The 24,020-nt window shown below is 44.0% G+C and overlaps 1 protein-coding gene across 5 annotated transcripts in view; it reads left to right on the plus strand.

Moving 5' to 3' along the window:
- SFMBT1 (Scm like with four mbt domains 1) overlaps positions 1-24,020 on the plus strand; it is an 85,255-nt gene that overhangs the window by 40,646 nt on the left and 20,589 nt on the right. For all 5 annotated transcript variants that reach the window (XM_060204516.1, XM_060204514.1, XM_060204517.1 and 2 more), the window contains 9 exons: positions 4,051-4,145; positions 7,254-7,494; positions 9,472-9,560; positions 13,142-13,388; positions 14,192-14,286; positions 15,262-15,363; positions 17,398-17,548; positions 20,632-20,714; positions 23,009-23,135. In XM_060204516.1, the coding sequence (XP_060060499.1) occupies positions 4,051-4,145; positions 7,254-7,494; positions 9,472-9,560; positions 13,142-13,388; positions 14,192-14,286; positions 15,262-15,363; positions 17,398-17,548; positions 20,632-20,714; positions 23,009-23,135 (1,230 nt within the window). The remainder of the gene's footprint in view (positions 1-4,050; positions 4,146-7,253; positions 7,495-9,471; positions 9,561-13,141; positions 13,389-14,191; positions 14,287-15,261; positions 15,364-17,397; positions 17,549-20,631; positions 20,715-23,008; positions 23,136-24,020) is intronic.

Here is a 24,020-nt window from a genome sequence, read left to right on the forward strand (position 1 = left end):
CTGTATCCCTTGAATTCCTTGCTCCTGCCTGATTGCTATGGCAAGAACTTCCAACACTATGTTGAATAGTAATGGTGATAGTGGTCAGCCCTGTCTAGTACCTGATCGGAGTGGAAATGCTTCCAGTTTTTCACCACTGAGTATGATGTTGGCTGTAGGTTTGCTATATAGAGATTCCACTATCTTTAGGAATTTTCCATCTATTCCCATTTTTTTTGTAGTGTTTTGATCATAAAGGGATGTTGTATTTTGTCAAAGGCTTTCTCTGCATCTATTGATATGACCATGTGGTTTTTGGTCTTGCTTTTGTTGACATGGTGGATCACATTGATTGATTTACGTATATTAAACCAACCATGCATTCCTGGGATAAACCCCACTTGGTCAGGATGAACAATCTTTTTAATATACTGCTGTATCTGATTGGCGAGAATTTTGTTCAATATTTTCGCATCTATGTTCATCAGAGATATTGGTCTGTAGTTTTCTCTTTTGGTTGTGTCCCTGTCTGCTTTTGGTATCAGGGTGATGTTGACTTCATAGAAGCTGGCAGGGAGTATTCCAGTGTCTTCAATCTTCTGGAAGACTTTTAAAAGTAGAGGTTTTAGTTCTTCTTTGAAGGTTTTGTAGAATTCATTTGTAAAACCATCTGGTCCAAGACTTTTATTTTTGGGGAGATTTTTGATAACTGTTTCAATTTCATTAGTTGTGATGGGCCTGTTCATGTTATCCACTTCCTCTTTACTTAGTTTTGGAAGTTGGTAAGTATCTAGGAAATTGTCCAGGTTGACTTTCAAAGATGGGACAGAGCTACCTGGCAGATGACACAGTAGTTAATGCATTAGATTTTGAAGTGTGAAGTTCTGAGTTTGGTCCCTGGCATCATATGTGCAAGACTGACACACTGGTTCTCAATCTCTCTCTCTCTCTCATAAATAAAAAAAAAATGAGAAAGGGAAAAACACCACAGATCTTCCCAAATCTTCCTTCAGTTTGGTGGGTGCTGGGATTAAGCCTCGGTCGAGTGCAGGCACACTGTCCAGGTAAGCTTTTTTGCTCACCTTGAAATGAGTTTTCTTTTTGTTCACCCAGAGCACTGCTTAGCTCTGGCTTATGGTGATGCCGGGGACTGAGCTTGGAACCTTGGCACCTCCCTGATGATGGTCACTTGCATGAAGACTGTGCCGGCTCCCTGACTTGAGATCAGATGCGAATATGTTACTACAATGGTTTATGTATACCTGATGTTTATTGAAATTTTTTTTCATGCTGTGACTGAGAATGAATTAAGGGCATCAAGGGTAGAAACATGATCCCGCTCAGTGGGAGGGTCCCCAGTTTCTCTATTCCATATCTTAATCAATCAGTCAATTGATTCTCACCAGAGTACTACGCAGCTATCACTTATGGTGGTGCTGGGGATTGAACCTGAGACCTCACTGCCCTGGGCATGAAAGTCTTCTTCATGGGGGCTGGGCAGTGGTGCAGTGGCTTAAGCACACTTAGTGCAAAACTCAAGGACCAGCATAAGGATCCCAGTTCAAGCCCCCAGCTCCCTCCCTGTGTGTGGGGGGGTCACTTCACAAGCGGTGAAGCAGGTCTGCAGGTGTCTTATCTTTCCTCCTCTCTGTCTTCCCCATCTCTCTCTGATTTCTCTCTTTCCTGTCCAATGACAATGTCAGCAATAGCAACAGTGATTAAAAAGGGGGGAGGCAACAAATGGGATGAAACGTACTGCTATCGTCTCTGTGTTTCCAGCCCAGTGCCCCATGGTGGGAAAGCCATGTGCTCTGCCCAGTGTGCTGTCGCCTTGCTCTAATTATGATACGTTAAGACTTAAGTCTACCACTTTAGTTTATTTACTTTCTTAGAAGGTTTTTTATTTATTTTTTTCCTTTCTTTTGCTGGATTTAAAATTCTATGTTGAAAGTTCTTCTCCTTCAGCTCTTGACTATTACACCCTATGGTCTCATTGTTTTGATGAGAAATCTGATGTCATTGTCATTCCCTCTTCCCCTGAAGATATTCTTTTTCTTTTGCCTCCAGTGTTCTCGCTGGGTCTGTGTGTGCACTATGAATCCACTGCTCCCGTGGCCATTTATCCTAATTTTTTTTTGTATTTGACAAGACAGAAATTGGGAGAGTAGAGGAAGATAGAGAGGGGGAGAGAAAGACAGACACAGCAGACTTGCTTCACTGTGAAGCAATCCCCTGCAGGTGGGGAGCCAGGGGCTCGAACTGGGATCCTTGCTCTTCGTATTATGTGCACTTAACCCGGTGGAGTAGTCTTTTTCTTGCTACTTTCAAGAGTCTGCCTTTGGTTTTCTGAAGTTGACTCTGTCTGATACATCTTTGTGTGGATTTTCTTGGGTTTATTTTGTTTGGGATTTCTGTTCTCATCATAGTACTTGTTGGTTCAGTTTATTTAAAAATGTAAAAAATTATTGGGCAGATTCAGAGAGAAACTAAGAGAGAAGGGGGAAATAGGGAGAAAGAGAGACACCTGCAGCCCTGCTTCACCAAATGTGAAGCTTCCTTCCCCCTGCAGGTGGGGCCAGGGACTTGAATGGGAGTCCTTGTGCGCCGTAACATGTACTCAGTCAGGTGCGCCACTGCCTAGTCCCTTGGTTCAAATTTTTGATGAAAAATTTCAAATGCATAAAGGCAGAAGGAAAACAGTATATAGTACAGGGCCATGTGGTGGCACACCGGGCTAAGTGCACGCCAGTACTGTGCGCGAGGACCTGGGGAGAGCCCCACCTTCACACCTGCAGCAAAGACGCTTCATAAGCAGTGCATCAGATTTACTGGTGTCTGTCTTTCTCTCCCTCTATATCTCCTTCTCCCCTCTCAAGTTTTCTCTGTCCTCTTGAATAAAATGGGAGGGGGGAGGAGAAAGTGGCCGCCAGGAGAGGTGAATTTGTGTTGCTGGGTGCCAAGCTCCATCAAAAGAGAAAGAAAACAATATAGTACAAACCCAAGAACCGACCGTGAAGTTTTTGTAAAGCTTAGCACTATTCAGTATTGCCATTTTTTAGAATCATGATAAAAATGCCCATAATAACAGTTACAATTTTAACTGTTTCCTTAAACAAAATTTATTGATTTACCATTGGCCTAAAGCATTATAGAACTGCAGGGGGAGAGCCAGCCAAAAAAAAAAAAAAAAAAACGCCTAGACAGTGCGCCTGCTTTGCCATGGGTGTGAGGTGCGACGGCGTGTTTTTTCTTTGTCTCTCTGTCTCTGTCTGTCTGTCTGTCTGAAGAAGTCAGCCTGGAGCAGTGAAGCCCCAGTGATGACATGAGAAGTTATTAAAAATTGCTTTGAAATGCCTTTTTAGATATCATTAGATAGTAAATTATAATCCAAAGCGATTCTAATAATTTTTCTTTGACCATTTTTTTCTTTTTTTTTTTTTTTTTACATTTTTGATGAATGCCAGATGGTTCTAGCAGGAAAGAGCGTGTAACATTTCTCGGTTGTTGGGATTCATTGACAATGAAGACACAAAGGGAATCTGTCATTTAAAAAGAAGACTGGGGGTGGGGTGGCCTAGATGGTGGTGCACTGGTTGAGTGCACACATTACTGTGCACAGGGATCCAGGTTCAAGTCTCCAGTCCCTACATGCAAAGGAGAACTTGATGAATGGTGAAGCAGTGCTGCCGACCTCTCTCTCTTTCTCTCTCTCTCCCTCTCCCTCTCCCTCTCCCTCTCCCTCTCCCTCTCCCTCTCCCTCTCCCTCTCCCTCTCCCTCTCCCTCCCCCTTCCTTCTGTCTTCCCCCTTCCTTCTCAATTGCTCTCTGTCTCTATACCTTCCCCACCCCCAGTTAATTTAAAACATAGAGGGCCTCCAGGAGTTCTGGATTTGACTTGCCCCAACAATAACCCTGTAAAAAACAAAAGAAGACAAAAAAAGCCCACATAATGATTTTGTGTCTACAACTTGTTTAAGAAAAAATGGAAGTTTGGTTCACTAAGTATGTGTTTTTACAGCTTGAAGTTTCTGTAGCTGGAACTCAACCTGCTTGATTTTCATTTTAATTCTAGATGCTGGATCTGGAGTGGAGGAGGTGGAGCTGAACTGGGAAGATTACCTGGAAGAGACGGGCTCTACGGCAGCACCTTATGGGTCTTTTAAGCATGTAAGCAGCAGCTGCTTGGGCTTCACTCTCCACTCATTGTAAAATCATTAGAGACTCAAAAGAAAAAAAATTGTTTTAAGTGGGGCACTTAACAGTGTAAGGCCTCCCCCCAGCTCCCCTTCCTATCCCTTGACAAGAAGGAAGCTTGACTTAGTCTAACATTTTATTTTAAAAATGGTGCCATCAGCTAGCCCCAGAACTTTTTTTTTTTTTGGACTGGTCTTGTACCAACCTCCCTTCCTCCCTTCCTCCTTTCCTCCTTTCCTCTCTTCCTCTCTTCCTCTCTTCCTCACTCAGTCACACCCACCCACTAGGACCTCACACTCATTCAATTCCACTTCCCCTATGGGACTCCCCTCCCCCCTTCAGTTTTCCATAGAAAGAGACGGAGTGAGAGAGAGAGAGAGAGAGAACACCAAAGCATCACTCCTCCATTCGGAGGCTTCCCTTGGTGCCGTGGACAGTGCTCCCAGACCTGGCTCTCCCGAGTCGTCAAAGGTGTGCATTCTACACGGTGAGCTGCTTCTGGAGTATTTACTTTGGTCCAGAAAAGCCTCTTGTAAGTTGAAGAAAATGTTTTGTTTGTTTGTTTGTTTGTTTGTTTTATTGTGGCTTTAGTGGGCTCAGCCCAGTTTCCTTGCCCACTGTGTGATGCTTAGTGATTGTAGCTGTAGGCAGGAAAAATGCTCGGTCATTGAGTCATGATACATTTCTGCACAGGAAACCAGAAAGACACGTCATGACCTCTCCAGCAACCCTAGAGACTTTCATCCCCAAGACTCTGAATTCCCAGGTTCAATTCTCTGTGCCATCATAAACCAGAGCTGAGCAGTTTTCAGGTTAAAAAGTAAACGAAAGGGGAGTTGGGTGGTAGCGCAGCGGGTTAAGCGCAGGTGGTGCAAGGACTGGCATAAGGATACTGGTTCGAGCCCTGGCTCCCCACCTGCAGGGGAGTTGCTTCACAAGTGGTGAAGCGGTCTGCAGGTGTCTGTTTTTCTCTCTCCCTCTCTGTCTTCCCCTCCTCTCTCCATTTCTCTCTGTCCTATCCGACAATGATGACAACAGTAATAACTACAATAAAACAAGGGCAACAAAAGGGAATAAATAAATAAAATAAATATAAACAAACAAATAAACAAAAGGGGCCAGGTGATGGTGCACCTGGTTGAGTGCACATGTTACAGTGCGTAAGGACCCAGGTTCGAGCCCCTGGTCCCCACCTGCAGGGGCAAAGCTTCATGAGTGGTGAAGCAGTGCTACAGGTCTCTCTCTGTCTCTCTCCCTCTCCCTCTCCCTCTCTGTTTCCCTCTCCCCTCTCAATTTCTGTCTCTATCCAACAGATAAAGATTAAAAAAAATAAAAAAGATTTAAAAATAAATAAACAAAAACTAACTGGAAGCCAGGCAGCAGTGCACCTGGTCGAGGATACACATTCCAGGGAGCCACACTCAGGCCCCTGGCCCCCACCTGCAGCAGGGAAGCCTCACAAACACTGAAGCAGTGCTCAGGCCTCTCCCCCCTCTCTCCCCTCCCTCAGTGTCTCTCTGTCCTATCAAAAAATATAGAAAATAAAAACTGGTGTCACACCGTGGGCCATACTGGTGGCCCGAGCAGCATAGTTTTAATGCCCTGAAAGTTTGTTTAATGTTTCAGTGGACAACATATTTATTTCTTGTGATGCCTTTTATTTTATTATTATTATTTTATTTATATATATATATATATTTATTTTCCCTTTTGTTGCCCTTGTTTTTTTATTGTTGTTGTAGTTGTTATTGTTGTTATTGATGTCATCGTTGTTAGATGGGACAGAGAGAAATGGAGAGAGGAGAGGAAGACAGGGAGAGAAAGAGACACCTGCAGACCTGCTTCACCACCTGTGAAGTGACTCCCCTGCAAGTGGGAAGCTGGGGGCTCGAACTAGGATCCTTGCACCGGTCCTTGCGCTTTGTACCACGTGTGCTTAACCCGCTGTGCTACTGCCCGACTCCCAATGCCTTTCGAATATAAGAAAATACAACAAAATTAACTGATAATTTATATTTAGACCTGATTTTTTAACCGGTTAAACCCAATATCTTCTTAATAGATCTGTTGACTCTAGGGCTGTGTCACACCATGTAGAGAGCACGCATGACATGGGGGTGGGCAGCTGTGTCACCAGGGACCGACCTGCGTGTGACCACTTGCCCAACTACAATTTAGGGGCTGAGCAGTGGCACACCTGGCTAAGCACACTCGTTACCATGTGCAAGGGCTTGGTTCAGGTCCCTGGTCCCCACCAGCAGGGTGGAGGAGATTCACAAGCAGTGCAGTTGTGCTGCAGGTTGATTGGTCGGTCGGTCGGTCCGTCCATCTGTCCATCTGTCCGTCCATCCATCCGTCCATCCATCCATCCATCATCTTTTTCCCCTTCCCTCTTGATTTCTGTCTCTATCCAATAAATAAACAAAATATGTAGCAGAGAGAGAAAAAGAGAAAAACAAATTGTTTATTCTAAAACCACTCACTTCACATTAGTGTCAGCTGCGTAGGGCTACCACAGCAAAATTCCATAGTCTGGGTAACTCCCAAGAATTTCCTTTTCTTTTCTTTCCTTTTCTTCTCCTTTTAAAAATTTATTTACTTATTCACAAGGAAGATAGGAGAGAAAAAACCAGACATCACTTTGGTACATGTGCTGCCGGGGATCGAACTCAGGACCTCATGGTTGAGAATCCAGTGCTTTTATCCACTGCACCACCTCCCGGACCACCAAGAATTTGATTTTCTCACAGTTCTGGAGGGTAGAAATCTGAGACCAAGGGCCACCATGGTCTGGTTGTCGTGAGGATTCTCTTCTTGGCACGATGATAACTAAGCCTTGCTGTGTTTTCACATGGCTGAGAACGGCACAGTAGTCTCTGGTAGCCCTTCCTGTGGGGTCACTTATCCACCCATGTGACCCCTTTTAACTCACTTACCTACCCCCACTCAAGCCCCATTTTCAAACTGATAAGTTAGGGCAATGTCTTCTGAGAGTATTTTCTTACACCTAGTACTTCAAAATCGTAATTGAAAAATAGATGCGTATTTAAAGAGCTAGATCATCAATACTTCCCTGTTCAGGTGGACACGCGTCTGCAAAATGGCTTTGCTCCTGGGATGAAAGTGGAGGTGACAGTGAAGACGGACCCTGAAACCTACTGGGTGGCGACCGTCATAACCGCCTGTGAGCAGCTGCTGCTCCTCCGCTACGCTGGCTACGGGGAGGACAGGCGGGCGGACTTCTGGTGTGACATCAGGAAGGCCGGCCTCTACCCCATTGGCTGGTGCGAGCAGAACAACAAGACCCTCGAAGCCCCAGAAGGTAACGGCGTGCTTTCTGGCAAGACGCGCTCTTGGAAAGACCCGTCTCTCTGTCATCTGGGGTTTTCAGTCTCATGCACATACCTGGGCTTTTCTTTATTGGATTAGCTTTTTTTTTTTTTTTTTTTTTTTAGATCAGTGATATTTATTTATTTATTATTTTTATTTTTTTCTCCTCCCTACCCACCCCAGTCTTTTACTTTGGAGCAATCAATACACCAACTCCAGTTCAGGTTCTACTTGTGTTTTCTCTTCTGATCTTGTTTTTCAACTTCCGCCAGGGCACTTTTTGTGAAGTAAGATGTTCTGTTGAGTTTTTTCTTTGTTTGTTTTTTCTGTAGTGCTGAGAACTGAACCAAGGACTCTATGCCACATGCAAAGCATCTTCCCTACCTCTGAGCCTGTCTTGAGTTAACATTTTTTTAGATTTAAAACTTAATTTTTTTAAAAGTTTTTTTAATTTTTAAAAATTATTTTTATGTATTGGATAGAGACAGCCAGAAATCAAGAGGGAAGGGGTGATAGAGACAGAGAGTTACACCTGCAGCCCAGCTTCACTCATGAAGCTTTCCCCCTACAGGTGTGGAGGGGGACCAGAGGCTCAAACCCGGGTCCTTGCACATTGTAATATGTGCACTCAACCAGGTGTGCCACCACCTGGCCCCTGAAGATTTTATTTATATATATTTATTCATGAGAAAGATAGGAGGAGTGAAAGAGTCAGACATCACTCTGGTACATGTGCTATTGGGGATTGAACTCGGGACCTCATGCTTGAGGTTCCGATGCTTTATCTACTGTGCCAACTCCTGGACCACTAGACTTAAGACTTTTAATAGACTTAAATCGTGTTTAGAAAGTTATGGGGCCAGGCAGTGGGGCACCTGGTTAAGTGCTCACATTTCAGTGCTCAAGGACCCAGGTTCAAGCCTCTGGTCCCCACCTGCAAGGGGAAAAGCTTCACAAGTGGTGAAGCAGGGCTGCAGATGTCTATCTTTCTCCTTCTCTGTCTTCCCCTCCTCTCTCCATTTCTCCTATCCAACAACAATAATAGTAACAACAACACCGATAAACAACAAGGAAGGGCATCAAAAGGGAAAAAGATGGCCTCCAGGAGCAATGGTTTCGTAGTTCAGACACCTGAGCCCCAGCAATAACCCTGGAGGCAAAAAAAAAAAAAGAAAGAAAAGAGAGGAAAATGCATGCTGTACAGGCATGCAGAAAGAGAGAGAGAGAAAGAGAAAGAGAAAGAGAAAGAGAGGCAGGGGTGGGGGAAGCTAGGGCTTAGAGTTTCCCGGTCTTCTAACTGTGACAGTGGGTTCAGGTGATGTGGGGGACCCCAGAGGGATTTACTTCAGCCACGGTCTTCAGGTGCTCACGTCTGCTGTCACCTGCATTTCATGGCCTTAGCAGTCTCGCAGAGAAGGGGCTTCTGGTGTGGCGTGCAGACATCACGGGCTCTTCTGGCCCTTTCCTTCTCGGCCACCCGCAGGGTGCAAGGGGTGTCGCTAATGCCCTCCCTCCAGAGAAGACCCCCTCGAGTTAGTTTTTAATCAAAATATTTACTATAAATAATAACACTTTCTCTTTTAAGATTCTTTATTTTTTTGTCTCTTCCCCCCCATTGTCTTTGGGGGTGATGGTTTACACAACACAGTGTCTACACATGGGCACGATTTCCTGTTGTTGGAGTTAATGGAGATTCATTATCTACTTATATTTGAAAATTTTATTCACGGAAGATAAAGCAGGTACCTCTTGGATAAAATGTGTAGTAACAAGCAAGTGCGTATAACCCTCACAAAAAGCCTGAAAACCAAGAAGTAGCTGTGAATGATGACTGTTAAGTGTCCACAGAAGCCATAAATGTGCTTAGTACACCTCACGCTGTTTTCACTGGCATAGGCTCTCTGTCTTCTCTTTAGCTTCTGTCTCCATGACTGAGGTGAGTAACCATGTTATTTCCTCCCTCTTCTAGGCATCAGAGACAAAGTACCAAACTGGGGGGAGTTTCTGCAGCAGACCCTGGTTGGAGCATGTAGTCCACCTGTCTCACTGCTAGAGGGCGTGAGTATTCCTGCTTGGAGAGTTGGTGTGGAAAGCCTGTTCAGTCCTTCCTGCCCGGAGCACCTCCAGAGCCGTCATTTGCCACTGCAAGGCAGATGAGCATTACATCAGACATAGGCCTGGCTATTGGGAGCTTTAAAAAACTTAGCTTCCTTACAAAAAAAAAAAAAAAAAAAAAAACTTAGCCCTAGAGGTTATGAACTTGGGAGTTACTAAATGCTTAAAGTGTTCTGAGTCAGTTGCCGCTACATAAAAATCTTGCTTTCTAGATTATTATTATTATTATTTCGTTGACTTACTTTACCAGAGTAGTGCTCAGCTCTACTGGTTTATGGTGAGCAGGGTGCTGAACCCGGGTCCCTGGCTCTTCAGACAATCTTCCCCGCTCTTTACAATGTGAAAATGTGACCTTTGGCAGGGGAGGGTGTACTCTCAATCTGAGCATTTTATAACTCCCAAAGTAGGTGAGCTGAGTGAGGCCTCCTGACCGTCCGTTTACTGGAAAGACATGGGGCCCACTGTACCACTGCTACCACCACAGGCCTTTAAAAGCAGCTTCTGCGTGTCAGTGAATATGGACGTCCTGTTTCGACCAGTTTATTGATTCTGATATCTCTATGTTAATTTTGTAACTTTCTGTCATTCTGATAGCATATGAGAAATGCAGTGTGTTAAATGGTCGATTTATATCTTTGCCAGCACTCATTCTCTTTTTGGCCATAACTGTCTTATGGATGTGAAGTAGCATCTCAGGTGCAACACTCACTGAATTTTGATGTATGAAGTCAGTCACGAACAGATGACTTGATAAGTAGCCGGTCTTATTGATTCAATCAAGGTCTGCATTGACCTCAGTTCTGCCATCCTTATATTTAGCTGTTAATGTGTCCTTCTGTTCATGTTATTCTGTATATATGTGGCTATATAAATATCACAGAGCAGTTTTTATGTAGAGAAATGTAAATTTGAATATTAGGAAATAATGAAGCGATGCGGTTAGAATAAACAATTCATGTTTTAAGCTTTTAATATATATCTAGACAGTGAACATTAAGTTTTGCTTTCCATTAGTGTAATAAAACCAGATAAGTATTCCTAAGAACATTGCTTTGTGATGGAGGAGACAGCATAATGGTTATTCAAGAGACTTTCATGGCTGAGACTCCGAGGTCCCAGGCTCAGTCCCTAGTCCCACCACAGGCCAAACTGAGCATTGCTTCATTGCTTTGGTAAAAACAACAACTTTTGAAATAGGTTTAAAAAAAAATTAGAAGTGGTCCGGGAGGTGGCACAGTGGCTAAGGTACTAGATCTCAAGCATGAGGTCCTGAGTTTGATCTCCGGCAGCAGAGAGTGATGGCTGGTTCTCTCTCTCCTCCTGTCTTTCTCATGAATAAATAAATTCTTAAAAACAATCAGAAAAAGCTAAAATGCCACCTGTAGGTATGTGCATAAATCACCGCCCATTTATAATGCAGAACATCAGTAGGCCAGTCCTTTAGAAAATAGTTTTTGAGGGTCCATATGGCGCTCCCAGGTGAGTGCACACGTCACCAAGTGCAAACACCCAGGTTCAGGCCCCCGGCTCCCCATTTGCAGGGAGGAAGATTCACGAGTGGTGAAGCAGATCTGCAGGTGTCTATCTCTTTCCCTCTGGCTCTGTATCTCCCCTTCCCCTCTCAGTTCCTCTCTGTCCTGTCAAATTAAAACGGGAGGGGGGGAGGGGAGGAATGGCTGTTTGGAGTAATGGACTGGTCATGCAGTCATTAAGCCCCAGCCACAACCCTGGTGACAAAAGGAACAAATAAGTTTTTTTTTTAATTATCTTTATTTATTTATTCAATAGAGACAGCCAGAAATCAAGAGGGAAGGGGGGGATAGAGAGACAGACACCTGCAGCACTGCTTCACCACTCATGAAACTTTCCCCCTGCAGGTAGAGACCTGGGACTTGAACGTGGGTCCTTGTGCATTGTAACATGTGCGTTCAACCAGGTGCGCCACCACCTGGTCCCTACAAACAAGTTTTATACAGTGAATGGAGACAGCGCAGTGCAGAGGGCCAAGCAAGGCAGGTGCCGTGCTGGATAAGCCATCTGCCCGTGTGACTGATGATTTTTCAATGGTTATCACACATGCTTTAATTTTTTTTTTTAAATTTATTTACTAGAGACAGAAATTTAGAGGGAAGGGGAAGTAGAGGAAGAGAGAAGGAGAAACACCTGCAGCATTACATAATCACTTATGACGCTTTCCCCCTGCAGGTGGGGACCAGGGGCTTGAACCTGGGTCCTTGAGCATTGTAGCATGTATATTCTACCAGGTGTGCCACTGGCTTGCCCCCATCACATATGCTTTTATTTATATATTTATTACTTTTTCTTTCTTTTTAAAAAATTATCTTTATTTATTGGATAGAGACAGCCAGAAATCAAGAGAATAGGGGGAGATGGGGAGAGAGATAGAGAGACACCGGGAGCACTCCACCACTCACAAAGCTTTCTCCCTGCAGGTGGAGACTGGGGGGCTCAAGCCTGGGTCATTTCACACTGTAACGTGCAGTCAACCAGGTGCACCACCACCCAGCCTCCATATGCTCTTACTGTTAGAGACTAAAGTGGCACTGACATTTAAGACATTCTTACTGGGTGAAATGAAGTAACTTGCTGCTAATCAAGGAGGCCTATTAAAGTATGCATTACTGCATTTAAATCTTACTGCATTTAAAAAAAATCTTTTCTTTATTTTTTAATTTTATTTATAAAAAGGAAACACTGACAAAACCATAGGATAAGAGGGGTACAACTCCACACAGTTCCCACCGCCAGAACTCCCTATCCCATCCGCGCCCCCCCCCCCCCCAGCTTTCCTATTCTTTATCCCTCTGGGAGTATGGACCCAGGTCATTGTGGGATGCAGCAGGTGGAAGGTCTGGCCTCTGTAATTGCTTTCCCGCTGAACATGGGTGTTGACAAGTCGATCCATACTCCCAGCCTGTCTCTCTCTTTCCGTAGTGGGGTGGGGCTCTGGGGAATCGGAGCTCCAGGACACATTGGTGGGGTTGTCTGTCCAGGGAAGTCTGGTCAGCATCATGGTAGCATCTGGAACCTGGTGGCTGAAAAGACAGTTAACATATAAAGCCAAACAAATTGTTGACTAATCATGAACCTAAAGGCTGGAGTAGTGCAGATGAAGAGTTGGGGGGGGGGGATGTGTCTCCGTTTTGTAGATAGCTAGTAGGCATATTTTAGTTATATTCCAGGCATATTTTAGTTATATTCATGGCAGCATCTGGAACCTGGTAGCTGAAAAGAGAGTTAACATATAATGCCAAACAAATTGTTGACTAGTCTTACTGCATTTTAGGTAGATTTTTTTAAAATAATAAATATTTTCATGTCAACCAAAAATAAAGACTACAGAGAATTGTATCTTACCAGGTAATTCAATATCACTGACTTTGGATCATAATATTTATATGGAAGTATAAAAGTTTGGGATAACTGAAAACTTGCCATTTGAAATGTTGATATTATGTTCTCTTCTCTTAATCATTTCACTTTTTCTTTTTACTGACCTACAGCTTCGTAATGGGAGGAATCCTTTAGATCTCATTGCTCCTGGCTCCAGACTAGAATGTCAAGCTTCCCGGGACTCTTTAAGCACTTGGATCGTTACCGTAGTAGAAAACATTGGGGGGAGACTGAAACTGCGTTATGAAGGGCTTGAGAGTTGTGACAATTTTGAACATTGGTTGTATTACTTGGATCCATTTCTTCATCATGTTGGCTGGGCTGCTCAACAAGGCTATGACCTCCAGCCCCCATTAGGTAAAGGATAACACAGAATTTTCTCTTAATTGTTAGATTATGTCATGCTTTAAAAATATTTATGAATTGTTCTGTATATAACAGGAGTATTTGCTAGTCTTCATCATAGAGATAGTGTCAAAGAATGGTATGTGCAACTGGTAAATTAAATGCCAATTTTCCTCTTGGTTTTATTGCTTTGTAATTTGCTGCACATGTTGGTATAGCTCGTAGACTTTGCTCCAACTCATAGCAACTACTTACCAAAATAAAAGAAGGATTTTATAGACCTTCAGATAGGTGTAGAAGAAGGACAAGGACAGTTTGAGTTCAAAACAAATCGTTGATTAAAAGAAATCCTAGTGGCTCAGGAGGTGGCACAGTCACTAAAGCACTGAATCCTCAAGCATGAGTCCCAGACTCGACCCCCAGCATCAGAAGTGGGCCCACTCTCATTCATAAGTCAGTCAGTCAGTCAGTCAGTCAGTCAGTCAGTCAGTCAGTCAGTCTTTATAAATTTTTGTGATGATAAAAACTGGAGTTATTATTTGTATCAATTTATATTTACTATGTACTCCAAATGGGATGTTGTTTATTTTGTTATTTGGTCGACTACAGCGATCCTTATGATCTTACTATAGGTGTTTTCCCAAAACTTACTACCTAGAGGCAGAAAGAATGCTGAAGTTGAAGCTGAGTTAATGAGGGTGAATTTGAACCGTTCCCATGTCCCAGTGTAATGGAATCTTTGTTTATGTGAATGTTTCCAGAAGAGTTATAATGTGTGTAAGTTTTCTCATTCAAAGCATCTTGTTTTGATAAAGCCATCAGACATCTTAAAAATGAAGCTGAATGGCAAGAGATCTTGGCCAAAGTGAAAGAAGAGGAGGAAGAGCCAACACCATCCTACTTATTTAAGGTAAAAAATGAGGAATCCACCACCTCATAGCAGAGTAAAATGGGGGAGATGCAAACTCCCCCTGGAGCCAGTGAGAGCACACTGGTGTCTGAGGAGGGAAGGGAAGGGAAGAGGTGTTTTTGTTTCTGTTTTTGTTTTTGGCCAGAGCCCTGCTCAGCTCTGGCTTACCGTAATGTTAGGGATTGAACCTGGGACCTCGCGGCCTCAGGCATGAAGGTCTTCTGTATAACCACTATTTGATCTCCCTGGTCTAGGAGGGAGGAAGTTTTTGTTTGTTTGTTTGTTTTTTGTTTTTGCCTCCAGGGTTATTGCTGGGGCTCAGTGCCTGCACCATGAATCCACTGTTCCTGGAGGCCTTCCCCCCCCCCCTTTTGTTGCCCTTGTTGTTGTAGCCTTGTTGTGGTCATTATTGTTGTTGATGTCGTTCGTTGTTGGATAGGACAGAGAGAAACCAAGAGAGGAGGGGAAGACAGAGATGGGGAGAGAAAGATAGACAACCTCAGACTTGCTTCACCACCTGTGAAGCGACTCCCCTGCCAGGTGGGAAGTCAGGGGCTCAAACCAGGATCCTTATGCTGGTCCTTGCGCTTCGCGCCACGGGCACTTAACCCGCTGCGCTACCACCCGACCCCTGAGGGAGGAAGTTTTAAGGTATGAGTGGTGATCATAGTTTTTTCTCTTAGATTTTCCTCTGGAAGTTCTTCTAAAGCATCTCTTATATTTTCTATTAACTACACATCCCTGACATATTTGTAAATTGTTTTCCTCCAGATGGCTCTTGTATTCTAAATGCAGAGAGCAGGAGAGCTTTGTATATATTTTTTCTCAAGTAATTGTAATCTAGGGAGGAAAATTTTAGGGTTAAATTATTTAACAGAAGCTGGAGAATTCTATTTTAACTAATAAGAGTAATAGTCAACCACATATGAATATAAAATCAGTGTGTAAATACTTCAATTTCCTCTTGCATTTTAGGACAAACAAGTTATTAGCACTCATTTATTCTCTGTAAATATGAAATTGGAAGCGGTGGACCCTTGGTCTCCTTTTGGAATCTCTCCTGCTACAGTTGTTAAGGTAAAAATGAGGGAATTTCCGTTGGTAAGAATTTGAAAAAACAATGTTGTTTGTTTTATTTGATTGGACAGAAAAATTGAAAAGGGAAGGGGAGATAAAGAGGGAGAGAGAGAAACATCGGTAGCATTGCTTCACCATTTGTGAAGCTTCCCCTGCCCCTGCATGAAGGGGCTGGCGGCTTGAAACCCAGTCCTTGTGCATGGTGATGTGTGCGCTTAACTGGCCGCACCCCTGCCCAGGCCCTGGTAAGAATCCTTGTGAAGCTGATTGGTTTAGGAGATTTGTAATGTTTTGATCTTAATCTCAAGTAATCCAGGCTATTGTTTCTCCTGAGCTATGAGGCTAGAATTAGTTCTGCATGTATTTCATATTTGTACTGTCCACTTTCCTGTGATTCATTCTTTCTTCAGAGCTTGCTGGCCCTAGTCAACCAAAGATGTCTAGGGCTGGGCTACAAGAGCAGTGAGGGAGCACATTCTTTGGAACAGAGTTAGCTGTACTGACTTAGAGGGAGGGCATTTAACTCGCAGAGAACTAGGCTGTGCCATCAGTGCCCAGGTAGGTGCAGGGCTTGTTGAAGAGAAGAGAGATGACGACCAGGAAGCGAGTGTCACAAAGTCTGCCGGTAGGTTTACTGATTCCAGGTTCAGACTTTACTCTTTTGGAAGTTGAAAAAAAGCAGTATGCTTCTTGTTAGTAGTACGAAGTCCTGACAGATTGTCCAGGCCCGGGTCTTCAGTTACTAGAACTGTCCTGAGGGACAAGGATTTCTCTTTGGGATTGGAGAAGGCGTTGCCTCATTGAAAGTAGAACCAAAAACCAGGTGTGATCAGAGGACTAGTCAGTTGGGTGCTAAGTTATCTTTACCTGCTGAGATTTAATTTTCCTTGACTTGAAAAAAAATAGTTATTTGAACAAGGAGGGACTCTTGTGTTAAGATCAGAAGACCTTGTCTAGGAGCTAAAAATGTGATTGACTGTGGTGTGGCAAGGAGTCAGAGGAAATGCATAAGACTTTCTCTTTGGCATTCAAAACTCAGCTGGAATCTAAAGACTAAATTTTCAGGTGTTGTTGACTGCTAAACAGAATTTGATTTGGGGCTTTTGGATTTGAATTCAGGTTCAGTTCAGCTTCATAACTGTGTTCACTTCTCTTCCTGTCCTGTTTCCATTTACGTTTCTGCCACTAGGGTTATCTCTGGGGCTTGGTGCTTGCACTACAAATCCATAGCTCCCAGTGACTTTTTTTTTTCTTTATATTTTATTTTTAATTGTATAGGATAGAGAGAAATTGAGGGTGTGTAGTTAGAGAGGGGAGAGAAAGACATCTTCAGACTTGCTTCACCTCTCGTGAAACGTCCATCCCTGCAGGTGGAGAACAGGGTGCTAGTCCTGCTAGGCCTTTGCGCTTGGTAATATATGTGTACTTAACTGGGTGCACCACCGTCCGGCCCCCAGCTGTGCATTTGTGACAAATTATTTAACCTCTTATTTATTTATTTATTTATTTTTAAATTTTTTATATTTATTTATTTTCCTTTTTGTTGCCCTTGTTTTTTTTATTGTTGTTGTAGTTATTATTGTTGTTGTCATTGTTGGATAGGACAGAGAGAGGGAGAGAAAGATAGACACCTGCAGACATGCTTCACTGCCTGTGAAGCGACTCCCCTGCAGATGGGGCTTGAACCAGGATCTTTACGCCAGTCCTTGCGCTTTGCGCCACGTGTGCTTAGCCCGGTGTGCTATCGCCCTACTCTCTTAATCTCTTTTTAAACTTGGTTTCCTTATCTGCAAATTGGGGTTGATAATGGTACCTACCTCATTAGACTGATAGAAATGTTACTACTGAATTATTAAAATCATTTAATTAAAATAGTTCCTGACACAGATGTAATATTTACTTGGAGCAATTAATATTATTAATGCCCACTGTGGCTGTGAAGGTTTGTAATATTTGCCTAAGTTAAAGAAATAGTGTGTGTGTCTCTATATAGATGCAATACAACTGTGCCAACCTATGATATTGTATGTACAGGTTTTTGATGAAAAGTACTTTCTGGTGGAAATGGATGATTTACGACCAGAGACTCGTGCACGGCGATCTTTCGTGTGTCATGTCGACAGTCCTGGTATTTTCCCAGTGCAGTGGAGCCTCAAGAATGGTTTACATATCAGCCCCCCTCCTGGTGTGTATTGTTCACTGGGAACTTTTATTTGAAATTAGACGTCTCAGTGTTGGGAGAGGAGACTCCGTGGGTAGAGCACTTTCCTGGCATGCCTAGGGCCCTAGCTTTGGTTTCACCATCCCTACCACTTTGTCCCCCTCTCCCCTTTTAGTTTCACCTAGACAAGGGTGTTGGGGTTCACAGTGGTGAACAGAGAGGGATAAAGAAAGAGGAACACCCAGCACTACTCCACCATTCAGGAAGCTTCTCCTGGCACTATCCACGGTGCTCCTTGTGGTGCTAGGGGCTCGAACCTGGGTCTGTGAGTATGGTGAATGTGCTCTACCAACCGAGATATCCCCCAGCCTAGTTTGTAGTTTAACATACAGCTTTCTGATGTGTAAATATCTAGAGTCTAGGCCTTTGTTCATACTTGTGTTGGGTCTCCAAAGTATTTAAGGAAGTGGAAGGTATGAGGTGAGTGAGGGACGGCAGAACCAGGTAATGCCATCTAATAATTCTCCTTTTAAGTCTTTTTTTTTTTTTTTTAATGCTTATTTGATCTAATGAAAGAGAGAAAAACACCAAAGTAGGTTGGTACTGGGCTGCTTTACCTGATTTTCACCTCAGCAAATCAGATTATTCGGTAAGTCTATGTATAGGCTTTGGTATAACACAGCTTCACCTTCTAAATGACGGCTATGGCAGTACTGGACTTGAAATGCTTGTGTGTGTGTGTGTGTGTGTGTGTGTCTGTGTGTGTTAGCAGAAGTCAGAAAGCCAGAACCTTTTTGCCTTCCACTCAGTCTTTACTCATACAGCAATTATTTATGGAATGTTTGCCATGAGCCAGGCAAGTTAGTCACCGGAGAACAGAAGTGCGAGTGACAGTTGCTTCAAGGAGCTCAAAGTGGAAAGCTGTCAAAACCTCCGGGATTCTCCACGGGGGAGCACCAGGAGCTCGTGCGTGGAGTGATGGTGTGGGGGCATCCTGTAAGGTGACCTACAGGGAGAAGCTCTTGGTTTGCAGGAAGGCTCCAGAATCTCTAACTCATTATTCTGCCTGCTCTTTTTTTTTTAATATTTATTTATTTATTCATTCCCTTTTGTTGCCCTTGTTGTTTTGTTGTTATTATTGATTGTTGTCATTGTTGGATAGGACAGAGAGAAATGGAGAGAGGAAGGGAAGACAGAGGGGGAGAGAAAGACAGACACCTGCAGACCTGCTTCACCGCCTGTGAAGCGACTCCCCTGCAGGTGGGGAGCCGGGGGCTCGAACCGGGATCCTTCCGCCGGTTCTTGCACTTTGCACCACATGCGTTTAACCTGCTGCGCTACCGCCCGACTCCCTCTGCCTGCTCTTTTTATGTGAAAATGGAATATGTGGTTATTCAAGGTGAAGCTTTTTAGTGTTGTTATGAACCACCTGTGAAAATAGGGAGAGAAAGTACAGGATTATATAGTTTAAATTATATAGTTTATAATTATTGTGAGAAGTTAAGATGGCAGCAGAAGAAAGGCACAGTGCGAGCCAGCCTCTGTTGGGCAGAGAAGGTGCTCGAGGGCGGTGTGGCTTTGGGGTGAATGGTCTTGAGGAGCCTGCTCTGTGTCGGAGATAATGAGATACGCAGAGCAGAGCGCAGCTCAGACACCATGGAGGAGCTGGATGCAGCCAGCTACTCACACACCAGAGCTCTAGGGGCATCAGATTGAAAGGTTGCTACCAAGTTCTGCCAACAACCTTGGTAGACTTAATCAGGGCGTTAAACCTATTTAGTTATTTATTTACTTAGCAATGAGTGAGTCAGAGAACCAGAACAGCACTTGGGCATATGTTGCGGGAATTAAATTCAGGACTTCACACTAGCAAGTCGTGTGTCTACCTCTTCATAGTCTGCTGTACTGCTAGTCTTACGTTTTTTTTAATGAGTTCATGAGATAGGCTGACAGAAAGGGTGCATAGAGTGTAAAAGAGACTGTATGCAGTGGGGCCCAGGCTTGAACTCAGGTCATGCACACAGCAAACCTGACACCATGCAAGTGAGCTGTTTTGCTGGGTGGGCCCATGACTCAGGTTCTAAGAACATTAGGATTCTTTTTCTTTTTTTTCCCCCCAGGGTTATCGCTGGGGCTCAGTGCCTGTGCTATGAATCCACTGCTCCTGGAAGCTATTTTTTCCCCCTTTTGTTGCCCTTGTTGTTTATCATTGTTGTTGCTATTGTTATTGTTGTTATAGGATAAGACAGAGAGATCGAGAGGAGGGGGAGAGACAGACACCTGCAGATCTTTTCACCCTTGTGAAGCGACCCATCTGCAGGTGGGGAGCCAGGGGCTTGAACCGGGATCCTGATGCTGGTCCGTGCGCTTTCCGCCATGTGCGCTTAACCTGCTGTGCCACCGCTGAGCCCATGAACATTAGGATTCTGTAGGACATGAATCTGAAAATTCGTCACTAATTAAATAGTTGTATAGACTACTTCTGACTCTTTACCTCTAGAACCTGAGTTCTAACGGAACTGATAATAAGGCTGGATTTACTGTTTTATTTATTTATGTTTTTATTTTAAGTACTGGATAGTTTTTAATTTTTTTTTATTATAAGTATTTATTGGATAAAGACAGACTGAAATCGAGAGAGGAGGGAGAGGGGGAAGGAGAGAGACAGACCCCTGCAGACCTACCTCACCACTTGTGAAATGTACCCCCTGTAGGTGGGGACCAGGGACTTGAACCTGGGTCCTTGCACACACTATAATGAGTGCTTAACCAGGTGTGCCACCACCTGGCCCCAGGCTGGATTTATTTGGTACTAAGTTCAGTAATTGGTACAAAGTTCAGTAACTTCTTTTTTTAAATTGCCAATAACTAATCATATGACTGATGATAACTAACCTAGTTGGAAACTTGAATGTCTTAAAAATGTCTGTCAAGAACTTTGTTGTATTCTTGTAGTTTATCAGAATTGCTTTGCTACAATAAGAATGCTCTACATTTATAAGGTGTTTTATTTTTCCTTCTTGAAATTGATCAAATCCTCAAATGAGCCAAATTGAAAGTGGGTTAGACCCACATGGTGTGAGTCATTCTTTTTTGTTCACCCCTAGGATACCCTGGCCAGGACTTTGATTGGGCCGACTACCTCAAACAGTGTGGTGCTGAAGCTGCTCCTCAGAGGTGCTTTCCTCCGGTGAGAACACATTCCCTGCTGGGTCACATTCTGGGGCTGCTGGGGTTGTGCTTCCCATGTTGTTAGGATTACTGCTCTGAAGTCAGTCCTCTCACTTACCTCTCACACATCTTCTTGATTACGGTCAAATGGCCCTAGGAGAAAAATCATTTGTCAGGCAAGCTGATTTAATTCATCTGAAAACCGCGGATTGGGAAGTAGCCCACCTGGGAAAAACCTTTAACACAGTCAAGGCCCCAAGTTAGAGTCTCAGCACCATGTGGTATTACCATCTGGGCTGGCGGAGTGGTTCTGTACTGCCTTTCCCTTTCCTCTGTTGTTGAAACTTTCACTTAAAAGGGGCTTTGGCTGCGGTGCGTAACGGATCCGGCAGAGAGCCGGTTTGGAGTAGGTTTAGACGATCCAGGGCTTTACTCAGGGTGATGCAGGAGTGAAGAGCAAATATCTAGGTACTGCAAAATAAAGCAGTTATCATCAGGGGTTACGAATATGCTAGGTCTATAAAGACCATGCGTAGTTGTTGAAAGTTCAGTCTCCTGAGATAAACAGTTACCAGCTGAGGTGTAGGTTGCTCGTGGCTGTAAGGGAGTCTTAGAGTTTTCCAGCTAGCTGAGTCACACGTGTTCAGGTCCCAGGAGAAGTAGCTATGGTGGGCACCTCAAACAGCCTCAGCTGAGATACGTCTGACCAGGAGAAGCAGCAGCAGCCAAAAGAGAGAGCGGACTTCCGGCTGGCTGTGCTTTTGGGTCTGTTCAGTCCACCCACAGTGCCTTGTCCTCCCTCACAGATCCACCCACAGCCAGATCCACCCACAGCCCACTGTGCGCCTGCGCAGATCATTGCAGGCTCTGTCACCAAGGCTGACCTCAGCCAGGCGCTGTGCCGACTTCCTGTGGTCGCCTGTGTACTGCGTCACAACACTCTGTCTCCCTCTCTTTATCTAAAATGAAGTAATTATCAAGTTAGCTTTAGGAATGCTAGGATCTCGTATACATGAGATCCCTGGTACCACTTAAGTGCCAATTTGCCAATTTTATTTTTTGTTATAGTCAAAATCATATGAAGTTAAATTTTTAGTTTAAAATGTTTTAGTTCACAACTTCTTTCCCCCTTTGATTTGATAGGACAGAGAAGTTGACAGTGAAAAGAGGGAAGGGGAGAGGGAGAGGCCTGCAGCCCTGTTTCACTGCTTGTGAAGCTTTTCCCTCGCAGATGGGGATCAGAGGCTTGAACCCAGGTCTTGGAGCATGGTGATGTCCACTGGGTGTGTCTCTGCCAGGCCCCTCGTAACTATTTTCATGGTTCAGCTGAGATGTAAGGGGCTATAGAGAAGAGGAGGCACCTGCAGAGCTGCCTCAGCACTTGTGTGTGAAGTGTTCCCCCGTAGGCAGGGAGCTGGGGCTCAAGCCTGGGTAACGGTAATGTGTGTGCTGGCCTGGCTGCACCTCTGCCCAGCCCCTGTCTCTTCTGTATGGAGAAGTCAGCAGGGAGCAGTAAAGCTGCCCCCAAACAGACAAAAGATGTTGAGCTATTAAGTGAAGAAAGAAAGCGCATTTGCTAATATCAAAATAAGACGCGCGTGGGTTTTATCAAGCTAAATGGCGGTAAACAGAAAACCCGCGGAGCAGTGAGTCCACAGCAAGTCCGCGCCTTCCCATAGTCTCCCTTCTCAGAAGTACTCACTCTCTGCTTCTCACTGCCACTTGGACAGTGCACTTTCACTTTTCCAAATAGCGTGCTATTTTCTTTGGAGTCACTACTTTTAGACAGGCAGATTTTTAAAAATATACACCCTAAATGACCCTTTCCCCTGTTTATCTTTCCCCTGGCTTTATCTATCTGAATTGCCTTTTGTGATGTATTTGAAGCAGGAACCAGGCAGTTCACTGTATGCTAGGACCCTTTGTGGTATGCGATGCAAACCAACCATGGGCAAAAGCCACGCGGTGCAAGGCAGACAGCTTATGGTTTACTGAGACTGTGCATTAACCCAACAGTTTGGTTGTTCTCAGGCAAGGAAATCGAGGCAAAAGGAGGTTACATGCTTGAGTAAGTCACATAAGGAGGAGGAATGCAGGCAGTTCTGACCTTAAACACTTATTTACTGCCTAAACCTTGGTGGAGAGACTGTTTTGTTTTCATTAAGAAGCAAGGTCAGACCTATAGCTTTAGAATTGCTTAGGGTTGGATATTAACAATGAAAACAACGTGAAATATTGAAAATGTTGTCGTCTCAGGTGAGCAGATGAGTTTGCACTGAGTATGTATTTGAATTCAATCTGTTTACCTTCCAGTCAGTGTCTGAGCATGAATTTAAGGAGAACATGAAGCTTGAGGCAGTGAACCCCCTTCTCCCTGAAGAAGTGTGTGTCGCCACCATCACTGCAGTGAGAGGTTCTTACCTGTGGCTCCAGCTGGAGGGTGAGTGAGCGCGAGTCCCCGAGCAGCCTTGCTGTGGCTCTCCTCTGCTTCCCTGTGTGTCCCGTGGATGTAACTGGACTGATTGTCTACAGGGGTCTTGTTCAGAGACCTCTCTCTGGCTTACAGTTCTCGATTCTAAGCTAAAAGTTTATCTTCCTATCTTTGACTTTTAAATTTCAGGAATGAATGTGAAGAAGGCTTTCTATGGTTCTCTATTTTCTTGGAGGGGAAAAGTATAAATCAAATAGCTTCTGTTTTGATGAGTGTGGACATTCGCACCTAACTTACTTGCAAGGCATTGTTTTTGGTTGCTCCTACCCGGGAGATGCAGAAAGTCTGCAGAATAGAAAAGATCCACTCTACCTAGAGTAACATTCAGTGATCGGACAGGGTTGCGAGTAGGAAGTACTACACGCATCCTCGCTGCTTCAGTTATTGTACATACTGTGAATTTCTTCAGTTGTCAGATGAAGTATTTTTACTGTTTGCAGCTTGTAGAGTTGGTGTTGAATGTAGCTGCCAAAGACTGTACAAGTGCAGAGTTTTACAGAGCTTCTACTGAGCGACTTGCTGATGCCATTTTCTGACTAGAATTTCCCGGTCCACCTTCTAACCATGAACTAGTCTGTCAGTGAAAGGAGCTCTTCTTTTGGTCGTTGGTTCCTAGTTAAGTCATGGAATTGACTGGCTTTCATCATCAACACCTGAACGCTATACCGCCGGTAGTTCCAGTTGCTTATTTGCTGTTCTCTGGGGTCACTAGTGTATCTCTTGCCCATTTGGTCTCCGTACAGTGATGCATGAGGGACAGTTTGCTTTTTTATTCCTTAATGTATGCTACATGAACAAGTACATGACTCGTGTGTAAAAGAAACTTGTTCCAGT

The sequence above is a fragment of the Erinaceus europaeus genome, chromosome 12 (assembly GCF_950295315.1).
Source record: "Erinaceus europaeus chromosome 12, mEriEur2.1, whole genome shotgun sequence".
Taxonomy (NCBI): domain Eukaryota; kingdom Metazoa; phylum Chordata; class Mammalia; order Eulipotyphla; family Erinaceidae; genus Erinaceus; species Erinaceus europaeus.